Raw genomic sequence first — 23,178 nt, forward strand, 5'->3', positions numbered from 1 at the left:
ATCCAGGAAGCAGAGCCCTCTAGAGACCATCCTACCCACTCCCTGGCCTTTGGGCAGGTCCACCCTCCCCAAGGACCCGTGTGCACATCTATCTGCCTCTCCTGCTCTGTAGGCTCCAGCCGGGCCCACCAGTACTGGCCCATCTCCCCACATTCAGACCACCGGAAGGCGCTGCTCTGAGTTCCCCACATATGGATTTAAAAAGCTGAAGGTTCCAACAGGTGACCCCCAATGCCTCCTCACTGAGCCCTCCTCCCTACCCCACAGGGCTGCTAAAGACTGACCCAACGCCCCCCCCAACCCCCACCCCGGTTCAGCTCAGCAGCCCAGGGATCTCCCCTGCCCTCTAATTCATGCCATCAGTCCCGCCTGTTGCCCCTAGGTCTGTTCAAGTCCCAAATGGGGATGTACAGTGGCTTAGACAACGTTATGATTTGTAAAAACCACTCCTAATTAGTTTGACTTTGAATAAAGAGGGTAATTATTTTTAAATTTATTAACTGCTGCCTGGCCAGAGAAGTTTCCAGATCAAATGACATGGAGAAGCTATTTCTGTTCAGTGATGCAGCAATTTATATTACTGATCGGTCATTAAAACCTCTGGCACAAACCCACTTGTGTTTCCTGAGCCAAGATAGTGTCCATGTGTCAAATTTCAAACCCAGAATATAAATTAAGCCATTAATGGTATTTATCAGTTTATCTGCACTTAAAGAACTACTTACTAATTTAAGACCTTCTTGATATAGAACCCAAGTGGTGCACTGGGCATGTGTGCGTGTGTGTATGTGTGCGCACACGCGCACCAGTGAGCGCATGTATGTGTGCCTTCTCACTTTTTATTTTACTGGAAAGTGTAAAAAACCTTCTGATGTGTAAATGAAGTACAAGCATCGCGGGAGCTGCGTAGCTGTTAATTCCTCGCTGCTCTGCAACCCAAACATTTTGGAAGCAGCAGTGTTTTGCAATATGTATTTGTCATAATATAAAAGGTGTAAAGTGATCTCTGTTTATCTCCTCAGTGTCTTCGCTGTACCAAAACAGAAGACTGAAGTGTGGCAACAGAGCCCAAGCCCAGCCCAACCACAGCGTGGCCTCCCTGAGCCCCAGCGTGAGCCCACAAATTCTTGGAGGGAGGGGACAAGGTGGAGTCCAGCACCACGATAGAAATCCAGGCTAAGTGGGGTCAAAAGGGTCAGATGTGAAGATGACAGTCTTTTGGCTAAAATGGAACTGGAAATACTTTCTACTAAATTTACTTTCCAGGGTGAAGAATACCCGTACAACCCCACTGTGACCCACGGATGCAATGCTACATGTTGGCTCTGTGAAGTCCCCATATGGCGGCCTTGGGCATGGAACTGCCAGACCAGTCTGCTTCAGGGAAACTGTATCCTCTCTCAGGAGGCAGACGTGGGCATCAGGGTGTTGAGGATTCTTAATCAAACGGGTCACAGGGATCCAAAAGAGCCCTGCCAAATCAGGACCATGAGCCTAATGGTCTCTGACATGCTTTCTTTAAACAGTAAGGCAACGTGCAGGCAGGGGGGAGTTGTGGAAGGAGCACTGGAGCTGGACTTGGATCAAGTCCCAGCTCTCCACTTCCTAGTGGGTGGCTTCTAGACATCCATTTTCTCATCTGTTAAATGGGTATAATACAGGAAAGTGTTTTATAAACTAAAGTGTCAGAAATACAAGGTGGCACTACCATTCCTTTACTGTCCCAGGGTCTCCATTCCTCCTCCTTTTCAGCGCTCTCTCTGCTCTCTTGTTGGCTCTCCAACAATGCCTGGCACATGGTGACTTTTCCCAGTCCAATACATTTAGTGTAACCTTCAGCATTCCCGGTAATTAGGCCTCTCCCTTCATCAGGGGGTCCCTTTTTGAGAACAGAGATGGCAAGTACATTTCCAGTTATGTTCTTCCAGTGATTAGAGAAGTCTGAGGCTCTGTCTGGGTTCCGCCTGAAAGAGCGCAGAGAGTGACACGCGAGCTCTGCCACGCGTGGGAAGAGCCACCTGGCTGCCCAGCCTGCCCGAGCATGAGGCTGCGGCTGCGCCTCTGCCCAGGAGCGCCCCGCTGGCGGCGCCTTTCTCGAGGAGGCCTTTCCCAAAGCTTCGCCTCTCAGCCTCCCTGGGATTCATCTGCTCCATTCCTCTCCTCTTCCTAGAGCTCCAGCTCTCAGCCTGGAGACACAGCGAGAGTACGGCTAGGTGCTGGCCCGCCCTGCGCCGTGGGATGGGCACTGTGCTCCTTCCGCAGGTGAGGGGCTGAAGGGCAGCAAGGATGAGTGACAAGTCACGGTCACTCACCTACCAGGTGGGGGAGTAGAGGCCCCACCCCCGGCTTCTGGCTCCAAATCCAGGCTCCTTCCAGTCACATCGGAAACACCCCTTTCAGGAAAGTGCTGACCGTTTGCTTTGAAATTCTCACTGACTTAGTAAGTCCTAGAAAGTCACTGGTCCGAGGACACGTCCTGACTTTCAAAGCTGAATCAACACCCAAAATCTGAAAACAGGCTTGAAAGTCATTTTACCACTGAATTGTACACTTAAAAATGGTTAAAATGACGAATTTTACGTTACATATACTTTGAAACATGTTGATTTTTAATAATATTTTTATATATTATTGATTTTTAGAGAGAGAGGAAGGGAGACAGACACAGAGATAGAAACACTGATATGAGAGAAACATCATCGGTCGGCTGCCTCCTGCACGCCCCCTACTAGGGAGGGAGCCCGCAACCCCAGCATGTGTCCTGACCCGGGATCAACCTGTGACCTCCTGGTGCATGGGCTGACACTGAATCACTGAGCCACACCAGCCAGGTTATGTTACATACATTTTAGTACAGTTTTAAAAATTAACAGAATAGTATACCAAAACCTACTGAACTGTACACTGTAAACAGGTGAACTATATGGTATGTGAATTATATCTCGAGAAAGCTGCTTGGGGGTAGGGGGAAGAGCAGGGAGTGTGTCTGTGTTGATCACTGCCATGTCCCTAGTGAGTGCCAGGCACAAGAAGGTGCTCAGTAAGCGTGAGGGGTCTGCTTGTGAACAAAATGCCCCCTTACCACTCCCTCAGGGATGATGCCTCTCCCCTAGCCCTGGCTGAGTGGGCAGCTTGCTCCTGCTCCTGCAAGTTTAATATGGATGGACAGAATAAGCTGCTTGTCACGGCTGGCCCACAGCAGTCTCCCCGGCCCCAGAGCGGGGTTTCCAGAGTGGGGTTCTTGGTTCCATGTGGTCTAGAGACTGGCTGGGGCCTTGGGAGGCCGGGCTCCTCCCCAGCCTTCAAGATAACCAGCTTTGGAACCCTGAACATGATCACCTGGCCAAGTCACTTTCCCTGTAACGGGGCTGGGCAGGCGCTGACAGGAGTTAATAGTTCACCTGGAGGGCTCTCTCCTCCCACTGCCACGGGCCAGGGCAGCACCAGTCCAAAGCCCATGACACCAGTTCTAGGAGGCTTGTTTTCCACTAGGGAGAGACAGCTTTGTGAGGGGGCAAGACAAGGGAGTACTTAGGACAATAATTATAATAGCAGCAGCTCACTGGGCTTCCTTCTTCCGCCCCTATCCCCTGTGATGGCCGAGCCCTGACTCCAGAGATGACTGCCATCAGTTCCTCTTTCCCTATATGCGTCATTGCTTCTCAGAAGGGGACTCTAGTCGTCACCCCTGAACCTGGGGCTGATCTGTGCTGCTTTGATCAATAAAATATGGCAGAAGCGATGGTGCGTGTTCCCAGCCCAGCTTTTAAGAGGCTGGCAGTTTCTTTCCTCACTCTTGGACCTGGAGCTATCATGAAGTCCAGGCCACTCTGCTGTAGAGAGGGCACTTGGAAGAGAACTGAGAGCTCACGAGGGACTGGGGAAGCCATTCCAGACACCAGCCCAGGCGAGTCTGCAGATGACTCTGGGCCAGACACCAGATTGCAACCCCATGCGAGACCCCAGGTGAAAACTGCCCAAGTGAGTACAGTCAACCCACAGAACTGCCCGGGATAAAAGACACTATTGCTTCAATCAACTGTTGTACAGCAACTAACAACTGAAACACTCCTGTGGTCACTTAATCAACACAGGAGGCAGGGTGATCTTTCAAACACACAAATCAAGTCATGTCATACTCCATTCAAACCCTGTAATGAGCTACTTTCCCCCTTCTCTAAAGTGTGCAGCTTTAATGAGATATAATTCATTACCATACAATGTACAATTCATGCTTTTAACGTACAGATAACCTTTGACCAGTGCAGGGATTAGGGGCACTGACCTCTCATGCAACTAAAGATCTGTGTATAACTTTTGACTCCCCAAAACATAGTTGTCCCTTAGTATCCATGGGGGATTTAGTTCCATAACCCCCCACAGATACCAAAATCCATGGATCCTCAAGTCCCCTGTATAAAATGGTGTAGATCAATGCATAGAGTCAGCCCTCCAAATCCACGGACTCCCTACCACAGATCAAAAACAATACAGGTATATTTATTGAAAACAATCAGCATGTAAGTGGATATGCACAGTTCAAATCCATGTAGTTAAGAGTGACTATATATAGTTCAATAGTTTCTAATATATTCAGAGTTGTGTAACCATCACCACAACCAATTTTAAAGTATTTTCATCACTCAAAAATGAACCCCTGTACCTATTAGCATCACCCCCATTTTCCCCCAAACTCCCCAGCCCCTGGCTCTTTCTATTTACTTTCTGTCTCTATGGATTTGCTTCCTCTGGATGTTTCATATAAATGAAATCATACACCATGAGGCCTTCTGTGCCTGGCTTCTTTCACAGTGCATAATGTTTTTAAGGTTCATCTGTATTGTAGAATGTGTCAGCACTTCATTCCTTTTCATAGCTGAATACTATTCCACTGTATGGAGAAACTGCCTTTTGTTCATCCATTCATCAGTGGGGAGACACTCGGTTATCCCTACCTTTGGGCTACTGTTAATAATGCTGCTATAAACATTCACGTGCAAGTCTTTGTATAGATGTATGTTTTCATTTTTCTTGGGTACATACTTAAGAGTGGCACTGCTCTGTCACATGGTAACTCTGTTTAACTTTTTGAGGAACTGCCAGACTGTTTCCCAAAGTGGCTGCACCATTTTGCATTTCCATCAGCAGCGTGCGGGGGCTTTGATTTTGCACATCCTCGCCAACACCTCTCACTGCCTGTATTTTTATTGTAGCCACATCCTAACGGGTGTGAAGTAGTGCCTCATGGTGATTTTGACTTGTATTTCCTGATGGCTCACGATGTCAAGCGTCACTCCACATGCTCACTGTTTATTTTTGGAGAAATGTCTACCCAGATCCTTTGGCCATTTTTAAATTTTGGTTATCTGCATTTTATTATTGAGTCATAAGAGTTCTTTATATTTTATAACTACAAGTCCCTGATCAGATGTATCATTTGCAAATTTTGGGGAACTTTGTACCGCTCCCTCCCTTTAGGACTGTGCTCGGATGTCACCCTTTCAGAGGCCTTCCCTGAGCATGTGACCTAAAACCCTGCTTTTCTCCCTATCACTCTCTACCCTTACCCTGCTGTGGCTAAGCACTTACCATCACCTGGCAGTACATTATCACGCTGATTTGCCTATACTTTCTCCTTATTTGAATCAGTTCCATGAGAAATACTGTCTCGTATGTTACTACACCTTAAATCGTGCAACAGTGCTGGAACATTAGAAAAACTCAAACACTTATTAAACTGAATACACCTACCACTACGTATTGAATGCTTACTATGGGCCAAACACTCAGCAAAGCGCTTCAAATAAAATATCTTATTCACTCTGTGCTAAGAGGTAGGTACTATTATTACTCCACTTCCTAATACATGAGGAAGCCCAAATTAAATTAAGAGAGTTTTAGTAACTTAACCACAGTGCTGCAAACAGTGAGCGGCAGAGCCAGGGTTAACCCCGGGCAGGCGGCCTGAGCTGTGCCCTCCCACCTTCCCCACTCACTCGGGCAAGTCACGCTGTGGTCCTCTGAGCCCAGTTCCTCGTCTCTGACATGGGAGTCGCCTGCTGCCCTACAGTTTACTGCAAGACTGGCCAAATGGGGTCAGGGAACACCGAGAACAGGGCCCGGCACTGTGAGCATCGGGTGAGCGCGAGGTACACCCACGATGGTGACGCCGCCGATCACAATGACGAGACGCTGCTGGCGCTGAGAAACCAATGCTCTGAAGACAAGTGACGCGATACTGTGCTTTGTTAATATTGTTCAGACGCACCCTGTGGATACACTGCTTTCTTTTAGACCATGACTCGACCCTCGCAGAGGGACCAGCCCACTGCGGCCACAGGAGGGTTTCAGAGTTAGTCACATGGGACATAAGAGCCTCCCTGACCCTTCGGAGGGAAGGGGATGCTTAGGCGACGTTACAGACTTTCTAGGAGTAGTAGAAGCCTCTGTGAAGATGGGACCTCAGTGGCCTGTTAGACAGAGATCTTGGCCTAATCCAGGGTAACTGTTCTTATGGGGCAAAGTCACAGCTGCCCCAGGTGCAAGAGTAGCCGAATCTGGCACAGCCAGCCCCACTCACGGCTCCCAGGAGATGGATGACCGGTTATCACCTTGCTGAAACGGGGTGCCACCGAGATACCTCATAAGCACGTGCTGTCACACTGCGGAGGACCTGGGATGGGAATCAAAGTCCACTCACCAGTGTGGGTCTGCCTGTGTGTCTCCAGGGCATCCTCCTTCGAGAACTGGGCGCCGCACTGGTCACAGACGAAGGCTTTGGCACCAGCTGAAAGAAAGAGGAGCAGTCATTTATGTCCAAGAGTGACATTCCATTAGGAAGTGGGGTGCTGGGCCAACACCGTGCAGGTGGACACTGGGGGAGGGGGGTGAACACCTATGAAGGGAGTCAGAGAGAATCCCTGGCCCCAGCAGCCAACCCAGATCAGACCCTCCAAGATGTGAGTCCCCACCCAAATGAGCTCCAAGTTCCCCTATCTAGGCCCTCTCGGAGAGAAGGGGGAAAAACCCAAATAACCAAGACAATCAGAGCCGGGCTCCCGCTGAGACACCCCAGGAGGAAGGGGATTTTGGGGGGCTGGCTCCAGGTGAAGGATGAAAAGGAGTGAATGATACAACGAGGGAAACGTGCTGTTGTCTAGATTATACTTCACGGGAAAACAAGAATTCCTAACATCCTCTGCTTGGATAAACCCCAACTCAGTGTCCAGAATTGAACCCCCAGTCCACCCAGCCATCGCCTACAGCTGACCATTTAAAAGATCTGAATGACTCCCTAGTGCCTTCAGGGTCAAGTCCAAACTCCTAGCGATGCTCACAAAGCTCTCTTGACGTGCTGAGCTTTCCCGCCTGTCTCTCTGTCCTCACTCGGCTCTCTCGTCCCCAGCCCTGCTGAGCTGCTCCGGTTCCCTGGACGAGCCGGACCCTTCCTCATTCGTCGCAAGGTCTCCGCACATCCCTCTGTACCTCCTGTCTCTGGCATTCTTGCCCCGCTCCCTGTCCCCACGGTACAGCCTCAACTCATCATTTCCTCAGCAGCTGCCTTACCTTGTCCCACTGCCTGGGAGAGGGAGCCCTTCTTTTTGCTCCCACAGCACCCTGTAGGGTGCAGGTCAGAGCCGCACCATGCTCTCTTACAAATGCCTGTGGCCCAGTCTCCATCCCCCACACACTGCAGGCTCCCAAGGGAGGGAGCGTGGGGAGCATGTCATCCCGTTATCGGCCTGATGCCCAGTGAGAACCTATTCCTGATCATATTTGTGGAATAAACTAACCAATTCAGTGCAATTCAATTTGGTAAACTTTATTTGCAAGGCTCAAAACGACAGTGTCATGTCAAGATAAACAGGAGTTTTTACCGCTTGCGAATAGTCTTCAAGACTCTAACATGTTATCCAGGGAGCACTTTTGTAAGCCTTGACGGTTTTCTTTCAAATGTCTTCTAGATGCATCTCTCCCACTGCATGTCAATAATCACTGTCCCTACCCAAGCCCTTGCGATTGCTACACCACCAGCTGCCCTCTGATCCAACCAACAGATGCAGGCTCCTTAGAGGCCCTGGATTCCTCATACTTCCTTGCCCAAGAAGATACAACGGCTCACAGTGTGCCTGGATTCTAAATCCCTCTTCTTGGCTTCAGGGCCTTCCATAATCTGACCCAGTTAGCAGCCCAGCTCCGTAGGGAGTTGTCCTCATTGGCCCTCTGTGGGCACCACTCGACCCTCCCTGAGTCTCTGGGCTTCAGTAATGCTTGGTCTCATTCCTCTGTCTATTCCAGTCCCATTCTGTTTCCAAAACTGGAGTATGCATGCACCAAGCACCCCAGCCCTTCACTGCTTTGCCCTCCCCAATCAGTCATTGCATTTGTTCCTTTCAACATGTCTTAGCACTCCTGTAAGTGAGCCTGTGCTTTGGTTTTGCATCAAAGTTCATAGGAGACAGAATTACTTCTTATACATGTAGTAGAAACAGTCTAGTGCTGTTTTCAAAGCATCTCAGATTTATTTCCTGAGGCTTCATCACACACTGCAGGATACATCATTTCATTTGACCCTAAAAACCTTTTAAAGCACACACTATTACTCCCCCCACTTAGCATATGAGAAAACTCAAGCTCAGATAGGTGAAGCAGCTTCCCAGTGTCCCACTGTGGGTAACAGCAGAGGTGGAGTCGAAGCCAGCAGCTGACATCAGAGCCTTTGCGCCTCACCCTTGTTCCCCTCAGCGTCCTGGGTTCCATCTGCAAAGATGCTTCATGGATAAGAAGGTGAGCTCTCAGCTTCCTTCTCCCAAATCAAAGGAGTGAAAATCCAAGGTACCCCTTGTATGCATCAAGGTTCTGTGTAAAATTCTACTTGGAAAAAATGGTTCCACTGCTCTTTGAAAGTTCAAAACCTTTGCCTTGGACTATCTGAGCACCCTTTAGGACTAGAACTCAGAATGTGAGTTGTACCAATACAGTCTTAAATTAACACCAATAAAGCAGTTCTTGCCAGTGAAGGGTATAAGAGTCTCAGAGTAGATCTAGAATGTTGGGCCCTACAAGGGCACTGACCTTACTGAGCAGGATATACCTTTAGTAGGTGCTCATAAACATTTGTTGACTGACAAAACGAATGAATGATAAAATGCACCAAGAAACCACTTTTCCTTAGATGCTTTAAAAGCAAATACTCTCATTTGTTTTAGGTGCTGGAGTTGAATTCTGCCTGGAGGCAGGGAGGACAGCAGGATCCCTCTGGGTTTCCCTTCAAGCTGCAGGGCATCCCTGGGCCCAAGGACCTATGAGGGGGCTCACAGAGCTATGAAGAGAGCCAAGAAGCCTGGTGTCCACGCAGTCACCCTGTGTCATAAAGGTGGCATACAGGTGACAGTTATACTGGAAATGCAGCCTGAGCCTCAGAGCAGATGGGCAGAGTGGGAAGACTGGGGCGGGGGCGGCCCCAGCCCTTCACAAAGAGAAACTCCCCCAGACCCAAATCATTAGCCAGCAATGATTTTCCATGGATCTGTAAGGGATCGGATTTTAATTGTATTTCTCCTTTTGGTTCTATCAGTTCTCACGGCTCCCTATAGAAAAAAGGGAAGGGAGGCCTGAGGAGGGAAGTGGGGTCTAGAAAGAGGAGGGCCCCCCGGGAACAAGCCACCTTGTGGGGACCGCGATGGGGGCCGCGATGGGGCGAGGAGGCCGAGAGCTCCGCTTCAAAGGGATGTGGCAAGAGGGTTCCTAGAAGACAGCCATGGATGTGGCTGCCTCCACGCTGCTGTGATGACCGAGGGGCAGAGAGGAAGGAAGGAGGGCAGGGAGGGCACCAAGGGCCGGATGTGTACCACCAGCCGAGCGCAGAGGAAGATGAAACAGATCAGCGCACGCGGTCGGGGCAAGGTCGCCGGCCTGGCCCGAACCTCGCCACATCTGGCTGTCCTCAGTCCTCCCGCGTTGCCTGCCTTGCTGAAGTCACAAAACTGAGCTGAGTGCGTGGAAGTCCCTGTCCTCAGCCGCTCCAGTCAGAACCTTCCTCACACATGCACACCATGGGCGTCAGCTCCCATCCAGGAAGCCCCAGGACACCCCACTCCAACTCCAGCTCCCCCCCCCAGGGCGAGCCCAACAGCTAACGGGCAGTTCCAGGGCACAGACACAGCAGAGGGAGGCAGAACCCCTCTAACGCCTCTCCCAGGGAGGCTTGCGCCTTTAAATTGTCTCAGTAATGGCTGGCTCAGAGGCAGAAATGTTTGGCATCCCTGAAATTAAAAGTGATAAATTTCCTCGCCAAGCTTTGATCGATAATAGAGGCCTCATCTGTTAATCAATAAGACAGTCTCTGCCTGTTTACTGTGCATATGTTGTTCGCTGCTGCCTTCGGTATGATGTCAGGTTTGCATTCAAAACAACTCAAGTGTGTATAAACCACATGGCTATTCCCAAAATGCATTACGGTGACATCATTCAGCCACTGGTACATTTATAAAGCAGCGCTGCGAGGGGGTGCGGGGGGAAGGGGGTGCCAGTTAAACCCAGCAGGTGCATATGGACATGTCGGCAGCAGTGAGCCCCACAGTTTCCCAAAGCTCATCCTGGAGCGGGGAGAACTCCAGGGCACAGTTCAGGGATGGCCACCCCTCAGCATGTCCTCCCTATATACAGGGCATGTTTTCTGGGTGTCCATTAAATATATGCCAAAGGGGAACTGAAGCACATGAACAAGAGACAAATCCCTGTCCACAAGGGGCGTGCATTCCAGGGAGGAAAGCATATTTTTAAAAGTTAAACATTAAAAAGGTGGTGACAGTGATAAGAAGAGAAATAAATTAAGTGAAGGGGGATCGAGAGGGCCAGGGGTGCTATTTTACATGGGGTGGTCAGAGAAGGCCTCACGTGAGCTGACACCAAGGACAAGCGGCACCACTATGCGGGAAAGCCCATTGCATGCAACAGCAGGGCAGGGGGCCGCTGGGAATGCAGTTGACTGGCAGAGCGAGAGACAGAGACAGAGACAGAGACAGAGACAGAGACAGAGACAGAGACAGAGACAGAGACAGAGACAGAGACAGAGACAGAGACAGAGACAGAGACAGAGACAGGCAGGGTGGAAGGAGGGGGTGGGGTGGAGGGAGAGAGTAAATAGCAAAGGGAGAACCACAGGATGCAGTGGGCTAGACCCGGGCTCTCCTCCTGGCAATTACAGATCTTAGTGAACTAGAGGTGGTGACGGCAAGGTCCAGGTGGGCAGAGCTTGGTCCCGGGCCTGGCTCAGCCACACGCTGCTGTGGCATCACACACTTCAACGAACCTACTTCCCAGTCTGTACAATGGGATGACCACACCTGTTTGCCCTGCTCATGGTTGTTTAAGGATGGGAGAAGGTAATGGACACTGACAAACACACAATTCTGTTATGCCCCGAGCACTCTGCAGACCTAAGGTATCACTGCTGTTATTTCTACCTCACGAAGCAGCAGAGTGTAGTTAAGAGCTCAGATTCGGGTTGGATAGATCAGAGTTCAAATCAGCCAAGCTAATGACCCTCAGCAAGTGGCCTAATCTCAATGGACCTGTTGCTTCATCTAGGAAATGGGAACAGCAGGAGTAAGTAGTCCCTTAGAGGGTTGACAAGGTGGGTAAAGTGCTCGGCCCCCGTCTGAGGGCAGATACGCAGAACCAGGAGGGAGTAGCTCTCACAGCCAGTCAGGCTTGGGTCACGATTCCTTTGAAGAACTCCTCTGTGCAAAGCATGATTGATTTTACTGAAATTCGATGTACAGTTATTTGGGGGTCATTTATCTTATGTGAAGTAAGGCTCACATTTGTAAAGACATATTTCACTATAATCTTGCACACACACCTTGTCCCTCTGATTTGAAGGTGAGTGACTGTCTTGTTGAGAGAACAGGAATATCTGTCACAGGACCAGCCTGTCAGTATTGGCAGCTAGTCAGCACCCGGCTCTTACACCAGCCCAGCGAGCCCCAGAGCCTCATCCGCAGCCCTGAGCTGCTGGGCTCTGCTCCATCGTCCCCGCAGACCGCAAGCTCCACGAGAGTGGGCAACATCTGTCTTGCTCTCTCCGTCCCTAGTGCTCTGCTCCCTGCCGGACACGCAGACTATGTTCACTAAATGCCTGATAAACAAAGGTTTCCAGGTGCAGAACTGATCTGGGAAGGGGCCGTGGGCACTCAGGGCATTGCCAGGCTGTCCCCTAGGGGGTGGCAGAGTCCTTCTACTACACACTCTACTGGGTTCTCTACTGCCCTTTTTTCAGAACTCAAGGCCCACAGCCTCTGGCTGGAACCCAGGCAATTGCGGGGAGAAGAAAGGAAAGGCTAGGAAGTGGGCTGGCTGCCTCCTCTGGAGCAAGATCTCCCTTCATCAGCCCTCTGCTCCCTGCCCAGCTGCCCAGGACTCACACCCCTGCAGCAAAGAACCAACCCTCCCTCCATATGCTCAGGAGCCACCTGTCTAAGAAGCCCTCCCACAGCAAGAGTGGACCTCAACTGGCTGGCAGAGGTCTGCCAACTGACCCCCACTCCCAGCCCGGGCACTGAGTTTATCTGAGAGTCAGCGATACAGAGACAAACAGACAGCCCTGGCCGGGTAGCTCAGTTGGTTGAAGCGTGCACCAAAAGGCTGCAGGTTCGATTCCGGTCAGGGCACATACCTAGGTTGTGGGTTTGATTCCCAATCAGGGCATATGGGAGGCAAGCGATCGATGTTTCTCTCTCCCCCTCTCTCTCTTTTTCTCTCTAAAAAAATTAAAAAACATATCCTTGGGTGAGCATTAAAAAAAGAGACAGTCAGACAGACACCTTTGCCCCTGCTGGTCTCCCAGGGGTCCTGCAGGTGAGGGCTCAAGGACGTCTTAAGGGCTACACTGTTCTGAATTTCCCAGACCTCTACTTCTTCCCTTCCTCCCCGACTTCCTGATGCTCCCAGAAAGCCAGGCAAGGGCTAGAGGAGAAAGGGGGTGCAAAGCAGGTGAAGAGAAAGGAGGCAGCTGCCTCAGCCCACATGGAGGCTAGAGCTGGTCTAAGGCCTCCTTGTGTGGCAGCCTGTTCGCTCTGAGCTAAGGATCATCCGACTCGCAGGAATCAATTGAGGGACATGCCAGGAAAGTGCTTTCAAAGCCCCGAAGCTTTCTCTAAACGGCCAGCAATCCAAGGACAACAGAGCTGAAATCCAGTAGAAGCAGAAGCGCCGGGCTCCCCGCAGCTGCCCTCCCCTCACCACCCCTGGCTTCTCCTTCTTGGCAAAGCACAGGGTCCTCCTACTTGCCCTCCCCACCAGAGCCGGGCGGGGGTCCCAAGCATCTAGGAGGGGAGGAGAGGCTGAAGAGAGGCTGAAAGCAAGCAGATGTGGGCTGGTGTCTCTCTAAAGTAAATAAGGCAGAAGCCAATGAGAGAAGAAAAACATTCAAAGCCCCTCCCTCTCCAAAATCTCTCCCACCCCCATGCTAATAAGAGGGGGCAGGAACCACTGGAAAAACACCCAGCCTTTGCCAGCATCTGATGTTGAGTAACGTGTCCTTTTTCTTTTAATTCCTTGAGATTTTAAAATAAACATCTTGAATGTTCTGATGAGATATGCATGCCTGCTTACATAAGGAAGTACAGAGTGTACCAAAACAGCAGACCCAAAAAAAGCGTAAGCTGTCAGAACAATGAGAACAGACGCGGGCATTTTCCAGCGGACCGCGGTGTACAGTTTTATTTACAGTACCTCTTATCAGACAGGGAACAGCGCGGGCTGCCAGCTCCAGAGGCCGGCACTGCCTGTTCTCTCGCTCGAGGAGAGGTGTGCTCCCCGAGAGCAGCTGGGAGGCACGCTCTCCCCAACACTTCTCCTCTGTCAACACGACAGACACTGATACGGACCCAGAGTTTTGTAAGGTGCGCACACTCAGGGGAGTGGGAAGAGGGAAGCAGCCGGGCAGATGTGGGCTGACTGGAAAACAACCGGCCCTGTCAACGGGCCCAGGACACTGACGACAACGAAGGGGGAGAAAGGTCTGCAGTCTGGCCCTCTGCGGGACGGGAGGGTGAATGAACGAATGGGGCAGGGCCTCAATCAAACGGAGGACTGAGAAAGCCGCCGGGACAGGCTCCCAGGCTGGGCACGGAGACGGGGGCGTAGCCGGAGGCTGCAGGGTTTCAGGTCTCTAGAATCGTTTTCCCATCAGTGGCCTGGTCAGAGGCTGGATGCCTCACATGTGGCGAAATGTCCATTCTGTAGACGATAAGCCCTAGGAATGGGTCAAAAGGCAACACCGAGGCAGCTCTAGTGTGAGAAGACATTTCTCATCCCACCTAATAAACCTCACTCCATCAGAAGGTTCTGTGCTGTCCTGGTGCCGTTGGCTTTCACTGGCACCCTGTGGTCCTCTTATGTCCCACGAGAAAACAGAGGTCCACCTTGTCCCTTGTTCCTGCCACTCAATTCTCAGCCCAGAGAGCCTTGGAAACTCCTTTGTTACCACTTTTAGCACCAGCAGTAACCCAATAGCCTTAGGAACACAGCCCCTGGCCAGTACAAACACTCTACAGCTACACAGGAAGCTAGGACTCCTTCACGCAATCCAACCTGGGCTCAAGCCCTGGTTCTACCACTTCTAGCTACCACCCTGAGCAAGCTAATTCTCTTCTCTGGGCTTGTTTCTTTGCCTGTAGAAGTGGGCACACAGTAGGGACTTCACAGAGTTGAGTAATGATTAATTTCAATAGCACATGTAAAGTCCCTAACACCATGCCCAGCACACGATACTGCTAAGTGCCAGCTCTCATTTAGATCATTGTTACCTTACCTTCTCCCCCAATGTCAATGTCCAAGACCCATGCAGACATCAAATGTGTGCAAGAAACATAGCATTTAAAACATTCTTACCACTGCTGGCAAAACACAGAGAGAAAAAGGAGGGAGGAGAGCCACCCACTCTGAGCCAGTCTTCTGCAGGTTTTCCCCAGGAACTGGGAGATAAAGCCAAACGATACTAATGACTGCCACCTCCAAGGAACTGTACACAAACCAGCAATGCATAAGTAAGGATGGGCAGGTCGCCCTGCCCTGGGACGAGATCAAAGAAATGGCACCTCTCCAGCCGCTCCCAACACTCCTGGCCAAGTTTTGATGGCATTATCACCCTACGGAGGTGAGTACAAACTTACCCGAGGTGAATTATTTTAAATAAAATACAAGTAGGACAGTGAATTTGCTGCAGTGAAAACAGCCTGGCCGGTGCGGCTCAGTTGGTTAGGTGTCGTCCCATGTACCAGGAGGTTGTCACCTTGATTCCCGATCAAGGCACATGCCCTGGTTTCGGGCTCGATCTCCAGTAGGGGGCTTGCAGGAGACAGTGATCGATGTTTCTCTCTCTTGAATGTTTCTATCTCTCTCTCCCTGCCTCTCTCTGAAACCAATAAAAACAACCTACAAATCTTCCTGGAGTCCAAGTACTGATTCGGAGCATCGCCTTAGCACTGCCTTTCACCTGTTTCTCCCCAGCCGCCTCTGTGACTGGCTAATCAGGGCATGGTGGTGACCAATGTGATGGCACAAACCCTCTCTCAACGGGAATGTGAGCCTGCTGTGACGGACTAGGCTGCCTCCAGACATGCTGGGCCAACTTGGGGATCTCCCCGAGGGGAAGCCCTCAGCGGCTTTGGGCTTCCTTGGCCACAGGTGGTACACCCTGACATCCACTTTGTAGCCTCCCTTGCCTTCTTAAAATGGGGTTATTAATCCCCAGACAGCTTAGACAAGAACCTATATGAAGCTCCTGGTACATACTAGGTGTCCGAATAGGTACTATGATTGTGAAAGAATTTCACTTCAACAAGTTGATAAGCTCTAGGAGGCCACCCTCCAGCCGGAGCCTTCAAGAACTCCAGCCCATAATACTCCTGGCCCCACAGTTCGGGGGGGGGGTGGGTCCACCTGCAATGGATAAATGGCCTGGAGAGGCAAGACCGTACTCTCAGGGCTCCTGTACATGGGTATTCAGCCGTTCTGGATGACAGAGGGGTCACTGTGACAGAAGGCGGGTGGGTAACTGGCTCATGGTGGGCTCTGTGGCTCAGGCGCACCAACCTTCCTGAAGCAACAAAGAGAAATAAACTCAGCACTCCGACTGCCCTTGTCCCAGCCGTGTGGCCTTGGGTGAGTCCCTTCATCTCTCCATCTGTAAATGACACGTTTAAGTTGGGACAACTCTAAAAGAGAACGAAAGATGAATGGTGTTGTGTGAGAAGCTGGAAGCAGATGACAAAGACAGTAAATGTGGCTGTAAAGGAGCTCAGAGGCTCACAGCTTGGTGATGGGAAGGTGCTGACTGGGCCACTGGGGCTGGGCTCCCGCTTCAGCCCGGGATTCCTTCTCAGGGGGAAGAGCCTGCTCTATGGGGCAGGCAAAGTGGAACAGTGGGTCCAGATGCTGGGGGGACTCAGCCAGACGAGACAAGCTGAGCCTGTGAGCCTGAGGCAGAACTGACCCCTGAGTTCCAGGGAGCAGTGACAATCTCGGGTGTTCATAGCTTTGTTTTGTTTAAAAGAGATAGCACCGCAGTCTTGGCATTTGCAAGGAGTCAAGTTAAAAGGCCAGAAAACCCCAGGGGGATTTCTGCCATGATTTAATGGGACATCCCCTCAACCCCTGGACATCAACAATTGTCTTCTTTCTAGTGTCCACTTGGGGGTTCTCAGATGAGAGGTTCAGATATAGTAGCCTCAAAGCTATTTGTTACCTGAGCCTTGGCCTCCTCTCCTTTCAACCCCACTTCCCCTGCTCCTTTCTCCCAAAGCACATTCAGAGTCATCTGTCCCAGGCCTTCACCTGAAATCTGGGGGGGATTCTCCAACATGCATCTCCCCAGGATAGGGTTCAGCAATACGGCCTGAACTATGGAGAAAGCAAAAGCAGGCCCCTCCCGGGGGGATGGCCAGAATCAAAACCCCACCTGCCCACAAATTTCAAGCTAATGTCTGCCACTACCTGGCCCCTAACATCCCCAGCACACCTGCCAATTAAGTCTTCACTTGAGGTGTCTTCAGAGGGAAGGGGGCCAGCCCTCCTCAGCCCCATGTGCCTTCTGGTCCTCCCGCCCTTTCTCCCAAGCAGGAGCCTTCCTCCTCATTGCTCACTGACCAAAAGGTGTGCCACCTTCTCACAACACTGGGATCTCTTAGGGATCCCTATAGACACAATTCCCTCATTCCGTCTCTTCCCAGAATCTCATGCTCTCTCCCTACTCTGAGAATCTCTCTCCACTTCCACTTCCAATTATGTGTGTGTGTGCTTTGTTTTTAAGTTAAATTACCATAGGTGTTTCTTTTTTTTGCTTTTAAAATTTTTATTTTTCAATTAATTCAACATAATTTTATGTTAGTTTTAGGTGTACAGCATAGTGGTTAGACATTTATATAATTTACAAAGTGATCTCCCAGTTCTAGTACCCATATCCTATTTCAACAACTGACAAGAAGCAAAGCATTTCTGGGGGCTTCAATGCTATCACTGGGGTGATAACCACTGCACCAAAAAACTGAGAGCAGGGGTCTGCATACAGCTTACTGACTGTTCCTTTGGCTGTGAGCTGTATGAACCTGGCCGACAGGAGCACCGACAGCTCCACCACGAAGCCATGCCACAGCCCTCCCAGACTTCCAGGCCAGAGCAATCAAACCTCTCCGAGCCTCAGTTTCCTCACCTGCTAAAGAGGTAATGACACATTTCTCCTATCCCACAAGTGGGACTTTGAAGTTGCACAACTCCAGGGAGCAGCACTCACTCAGAAAGGAGGCCATAGGCTGTCAGGAGGTTTAAATGAGGTGATGCACATGAAGGAGCCTAACAGTGGTAACTGACACTTGGCAACTGCACCCTAACTCTTCTGGTCCCAGGGTCCTAGGGGGTCCTGCAAAGGTTGCCCTGCAATGAGGATTGACGCTGCTGCTGCATAGATAGTAATAAGAATATTAACAATAACATGTATAAATGTTTATTATGAAATAAGAACTGTACTACTTTACATGCTATATGCTATTTAATTCTCCCATTAGTTCTAAGATTATCCTCATTTTATAGATGTGAAAATTGATGTTTGAAAGCTTAGTTCACGAGTCCAAGGTCTCACAGCCAGTGAGTGTCAACAGTAAGAAATTAACTCAAACAGGTGGTAGTGTAGAAGCCCGGCGAATTAGAAGGGCCTTTAATTACATAAAAGGTTAAAGAGTACGAAGTTCATATTAAGGGGAGCAGGGAAAGGTCCCAAAGGCAGCACGCCCGAGTCCTCTGCTACTCTCCACACTCTGGCTCACTCCAGGGAGTGAGAAGATCCCTCCCACAAGTTCTGAGGCCACCCTCTTCAGTTCATACCCTCTTCTCTGAGCACTTCACTGTTAAGGACAACTCTCACCTCTTGGTCCAGAAATGTAACACCACTGTCCATCAGGGAAAGCCCGGACTAGAAGCCAGCAACAGGGTCTAGATCTGGCTCTGCTATGGACTCTGGTGTATTCTAAAATCCTGCTTTTTTGGCCTCCATTTATCCATCTGTAAACTGGCCATCATTTTCCTAGCCCCTTCCTACCACCTAAAGCTGTCATGGAGAGGAATGAGTTCCAGAACATAAAAGGAAAGGTACAACCTATCTTCAAAACTGACTTACACCACTTTCAACAACAGATAGATCATCCAGACAAAAGAATCAATAAGGAAATAGCAGATTCGAACATTATGGATGAAATGAACTTAACAGACATATACAGAACATTCTATCCAACCACAGCAGAATATACATTCTTCTCAAGCACACATGGAATATTTTCTAAGATAGACCATATGTTAGGCCACAAAACAAGTCTCAACAAATTCAAGAAGACCGAAATCATACCAAGTATCTTCTCTGACCATAATGGCATGAAACCAGGAATCAATAATAAGAGGAAAACTGGAAAATTCACAAATACATAGAAATTAAACAACGCTCTTATGGACAACCAATGAATCAAAAAAGAAATTAAAAGGGGAAATAAAGTTTCTTGAAACAAACAAAATTGGAAATGCAACATTGCAGAAGTTATGGGATGCAGCAAAAGCAGTTCTAAGAGCAAAATTTATAGCAATAAATGTCTACATTAAGAAGCAAGAAGGATCCCAAATAAACAACCTAACTCTATGCCTTAAGGAATTAGAAAAAGAAAAACAAACCCAGCCCAAAGTCAGCAGATGAAAGGAAATAATAAACCTAGAGCAGAAATTAATTATATATAGAATAGAAAAGATTAACCAAACTAAGAGTTGAGTCTTTGAACATAAACAAAATTGACAAACCCTTAACTAGACTAACCAAGGAAAAAAGGGAGACAACCAAAGTCAACAAAATTATAAGTGAAAGAGGAGACATGACAACTGATACCACAGCAATACAAATGATCATAAGGGGGTACTATAAATAACTATACACCAACAAACTGGACCACTTAGAAGAAATGAAAAAAAAATCTTAGAAACATACAACTTGCCAAGACTGAATCAGGAAGAAATAGAAACTCTGAATAGAACAATTACTGGTAAGAAGATTGAATCAATAATCAAAAATCTCCCAATGAAGAAAAATCCAGGACCAGATGGTTACACTGGTGAATTTTACCAAACATTTAAAGAAAAATTAACATCAATTCTTCTCAAATTTCCAAAAATTTGAGGCGGAGGAAACATTCCCAAACTTATTTTACAAGGCCACTATTCTGATACCGAAACCAGAAAAGGGCACTACTAGGAAAGAAACTACTGGCCAATATCCCTGATGTAAGAAATCTCAACAAAATACTAACAAACTGAATTCAACAGAACATCAAAAGAATAATTCACCATCATCAAGTGAGATTTATTCCTGGGATACAAGGATGATTCAACATATGCAAATCAAACATCGTGATACATCACATTAATAAAATAAAGAATCATATGATCATCTTAATAGATACAGAAAAAGCATTTGACAAAAATCCATTCATGATGAAAACTCTTAATAAATTAGGCACAGGAAGAACATATCTTAACATAATAAAGACCATATAAGACAAGCCCAAACTAGTATTATATCAACAGTGAACGGCTGAAAGCTTTCCTTGTAAGATCAGAAACGAGGCAAGGGCACCCTCTCATCATTCCTATTCAACATAGTACTAGAAGTCCCAGTTAGATCAATTAGGAAAGAAAAATAAAGGGTATTAGAAATGGAAAGGAAAAAGTAAAATTGTCTCTATTTGCAGACGACATGATTTTATATATAGGAAATCCTAAAGACAGAACCAAAAAATTAGTACATCTAATCAATAAATTCAGTAAAGTTGCAGGATACAAAATTAATATACTAAGATCAGTAGTGTTTCTATATACTAACAATAAATTATCTGAAAAAGAAATAAGTCAATGCCATTTGGCACAGCATCACAAACAATAAAATACTTAGGAATAAACTTTACCAAGGAGGTGAAAGATATCTACTCAAAAAACTGTAAGGCATTGCTGAAAGAAATTGAAGACACAAATAAACGAAAAGATATCCTGTGTTCATGGACTGGAAGAATTATATTGCTAAAATGTCAATATTGCCAAAAGCCATCTAGAGATTCAATGCAATCCCTATCAAGATTCCAAAGCAATTTTTACAGAAGTAGGAAAAAACATTGCTAAAATTTATATGGACCACAAAAGACCCCAAATAGCAAAAGAAATCCTGGAAAAGAACAAAACAGGAGGCATTACACTCCAAAAACAGACAAACAGATCAATGGAACAAAACTGGGAGCCCAAAAATACACCCAAGCATATACAGTCAATGAGGATTTGACAAGGGAGCCAAGAATACTCTATGGAGAAAAGACAGTCTCTTCAATAAATGATGCTGAGATCATTGGATATTCACATGTAAAAGAATGGAACTAGACCCCTATCTTACACCAGTCACACAAATTAACTCAAAATGGATTAAAGATAAATGTCAGACCTGAAACCATGAAACTACTGAAAGAAAACAGGAATAGAGCTCCTTGACATGGGCCTTGGAAATAATTTCTGGATATGAACCTAAGGCACAGACCAAAAAAATCATAAACAAACAGGTGGGACTACATCAAAACAAAAAGCTTCTGTACAGCAAAAGAAACCAGCAACAGCCCAGCTGGTATGGCTCAGCAGCTGAGTGTCGACCTAGGATCCCGGAGATTGCAGTTCGATTCCTGGTCAGGGCACATGCCCGGACTGCAGGCCCGATACCCAGCCGGGGGCGTGCAGGAGGCAGCCGATCCATGACTCATCACTGATGTGTCTATCTCTCTCTCTCCCTCTCCCTTCCTCTCTCTGAAATCAATAAAGATATACTGAGAGAGAGAGAGAGAGAGAGAGAGAGAGAGAGAGAGAGAGAGAGAGAGAGAGAAAGAAAGAAAGAAAGAAAGAAAGAAAGAAAGAAAGAAAGAAAGAAAGAAACCAGAAACAAAGTGAAAAGCAACCCACAGAATGAAAAAATATATATTTGCAAACTATGTATCTGATAAAGGATTAATAGCTAAAATATATAAAGAACTCATACAACTCAACAGCAAAAAAACAACCCAATTTAAAAATGAGCGAAGGACCTAAACAGAAGTTTTTCCAAAGAAGATATAAGACCAGACCATAGAGTCAAGGATCCTTTGATCCTTGTTTTTATTTTTATTCTTATTAAAGAAATATTTCTGAAGCAAAATATGAGCTCTTTCTTCACGCGCACGCATGCGCATGCACGCGCACGCACACACACACACACACACAGACTGACTTACAACAAAATCCCAATTAAGTATACCTTCCATGACTGATTCTCTTCCTGAGCATTTTCGTCTTCTAAGCAAGCAGGATAGTCTATCATAAAAACAATCAATTGTATTCACTGAAAGTAGAAAAAATGGACTCTCACTTTGATGAATGACAGGAAACTACAAGGACTGAAACAGACAAGGTTCTTGGTTGACCTTCAGTTAGCCAAGAAGTCCCTCTCTTCCACTCTCCTGGAGCAGCCTAGTCAATCAAGGGTTTACAGAGCAGATGCTCACGCTTGGCTCTGGGGGTCTCTTCCCCTCCCCACCTCCCTCTGTATGTGCCCCTTATAACTGGCCTTTACTCACCACCCAGATTGGACCCCTCCCCTCAAGAACAGCAAGTAAACCCAATTGCTTTGGGGCTGAATATGTAAATTTTAGGCTGAGATGTCCATCCTAGGCTCCTGTACTGTCAGTTAAATTTAACACACACACACACACACACACACACACACACACACACACACCCACCCACCCACCCACCCCCCCTTCTGGAGGTTTCTTCAAACCAAGGCAAAAGCAACCAATACGTTGCTTCCACTGATCCTCTATTCTTGATAACAGCTGGGAAAGAGGCCCGTCACCTGGCTCGCCAGCACAACATCTACCAACCACCCCGTGTCAGACCCAGGGGACTCTGACCCTCCCTCCTCTCCTCAGTAGCACCTCAAGGCTGCTGGTCTCTCCTGGCCTGCTGTGGCTTTCTGAAAACAGAGCATTTCTATTTTTAGCCCTTCTCAGCCCAATAATGCTCCCCACACCCATTCAGCTTAATCACTTTATTGGGGACAAGCAGCAGGCTCTGCAGCCTGGGTGCTTCTGATGTTAGGAAGTAGTAAAATGTTCAAACTGGTTAAAAATGACACTCGTTGGCTTGCCTTTGGTGTTTCTGAAAGCTTAATTGTGGCTCAGGCTGTGGATCTAAAGAACCTTGCAGGTTTCAGGGTCTTTCTTTCTTACCCCCTGCACCATAATTGAGGTGTTACATTACAACTATGGCACTGACATTTTCAGGCTCAAAATTCAGGGGCATTAAGACTCCACACTTTTCCAAACAGAAATATTACCTGTCACGCTTAATGTCCAGTCTTAGCATGAACCATCCTCTCCTCAGAAAACAAAACAACGGATCTTTTCTGGCTGACCTCAAGAAACAGGCCTGGGTGGGGTCACTTTCCCACGTTAAGTATCGTTAAAGTACATCTGACAACTAAAATGACATCGGATTGCTGCCTGAAACAGGAAGGCTGGTTTGGTGTAATCACGGGACCTGAGAATTCAGCGTGTGCAGATAGTAGGCTGTGGG

The 23,178-nt window shown here is 48.1% G+C and overlaps 1 protein-coding gene across 2 annotated transcripts in view; it reads right to left on the reverse strand.

The window, feature by feature from the left end:
- ZBTB16 (zinc finger and BTB domain containing 16) overlaps positions 1 to 23,178 on the reverse strand; it is a 174,919-nt gene that overhangs the window by 50,711 nt on the left and 101,030 nt on the right. The window contains exon 3 of one of the 2 annotated variants that reach the window (XM_016208941.2): positions 6,701 to 6,787. The exons of the other annotated variant lie outside the window; for it this stretch is intronic. Coding sequence (XP_016064427.1) covers positions 6,701 to 6,787 — 87 coding nt within the window. The remainder of the gene's footprint in view (positions 1 to 6,700; positions 6,788 to 23,178) is intronic. 2 annotated transcript variants of the gene reach the window in all.

The sequence above is a fragment of the Miniopterus natalensis genome, chromosome 11 (assembly GCF_054644295.1).
Source record: "Miniopterus natalensis isolate mMinNat1 chromosome 11, mMinNat1.hap1, whole genome shotgun sequence".
In the NCBI taxonomy this organism is placed as follows: Eukaryota; Metazoa; Chordata; class Mammalia; order Chiroptera; family Miniopteridae; genus Miniopterus; species Miniopterus natalensis.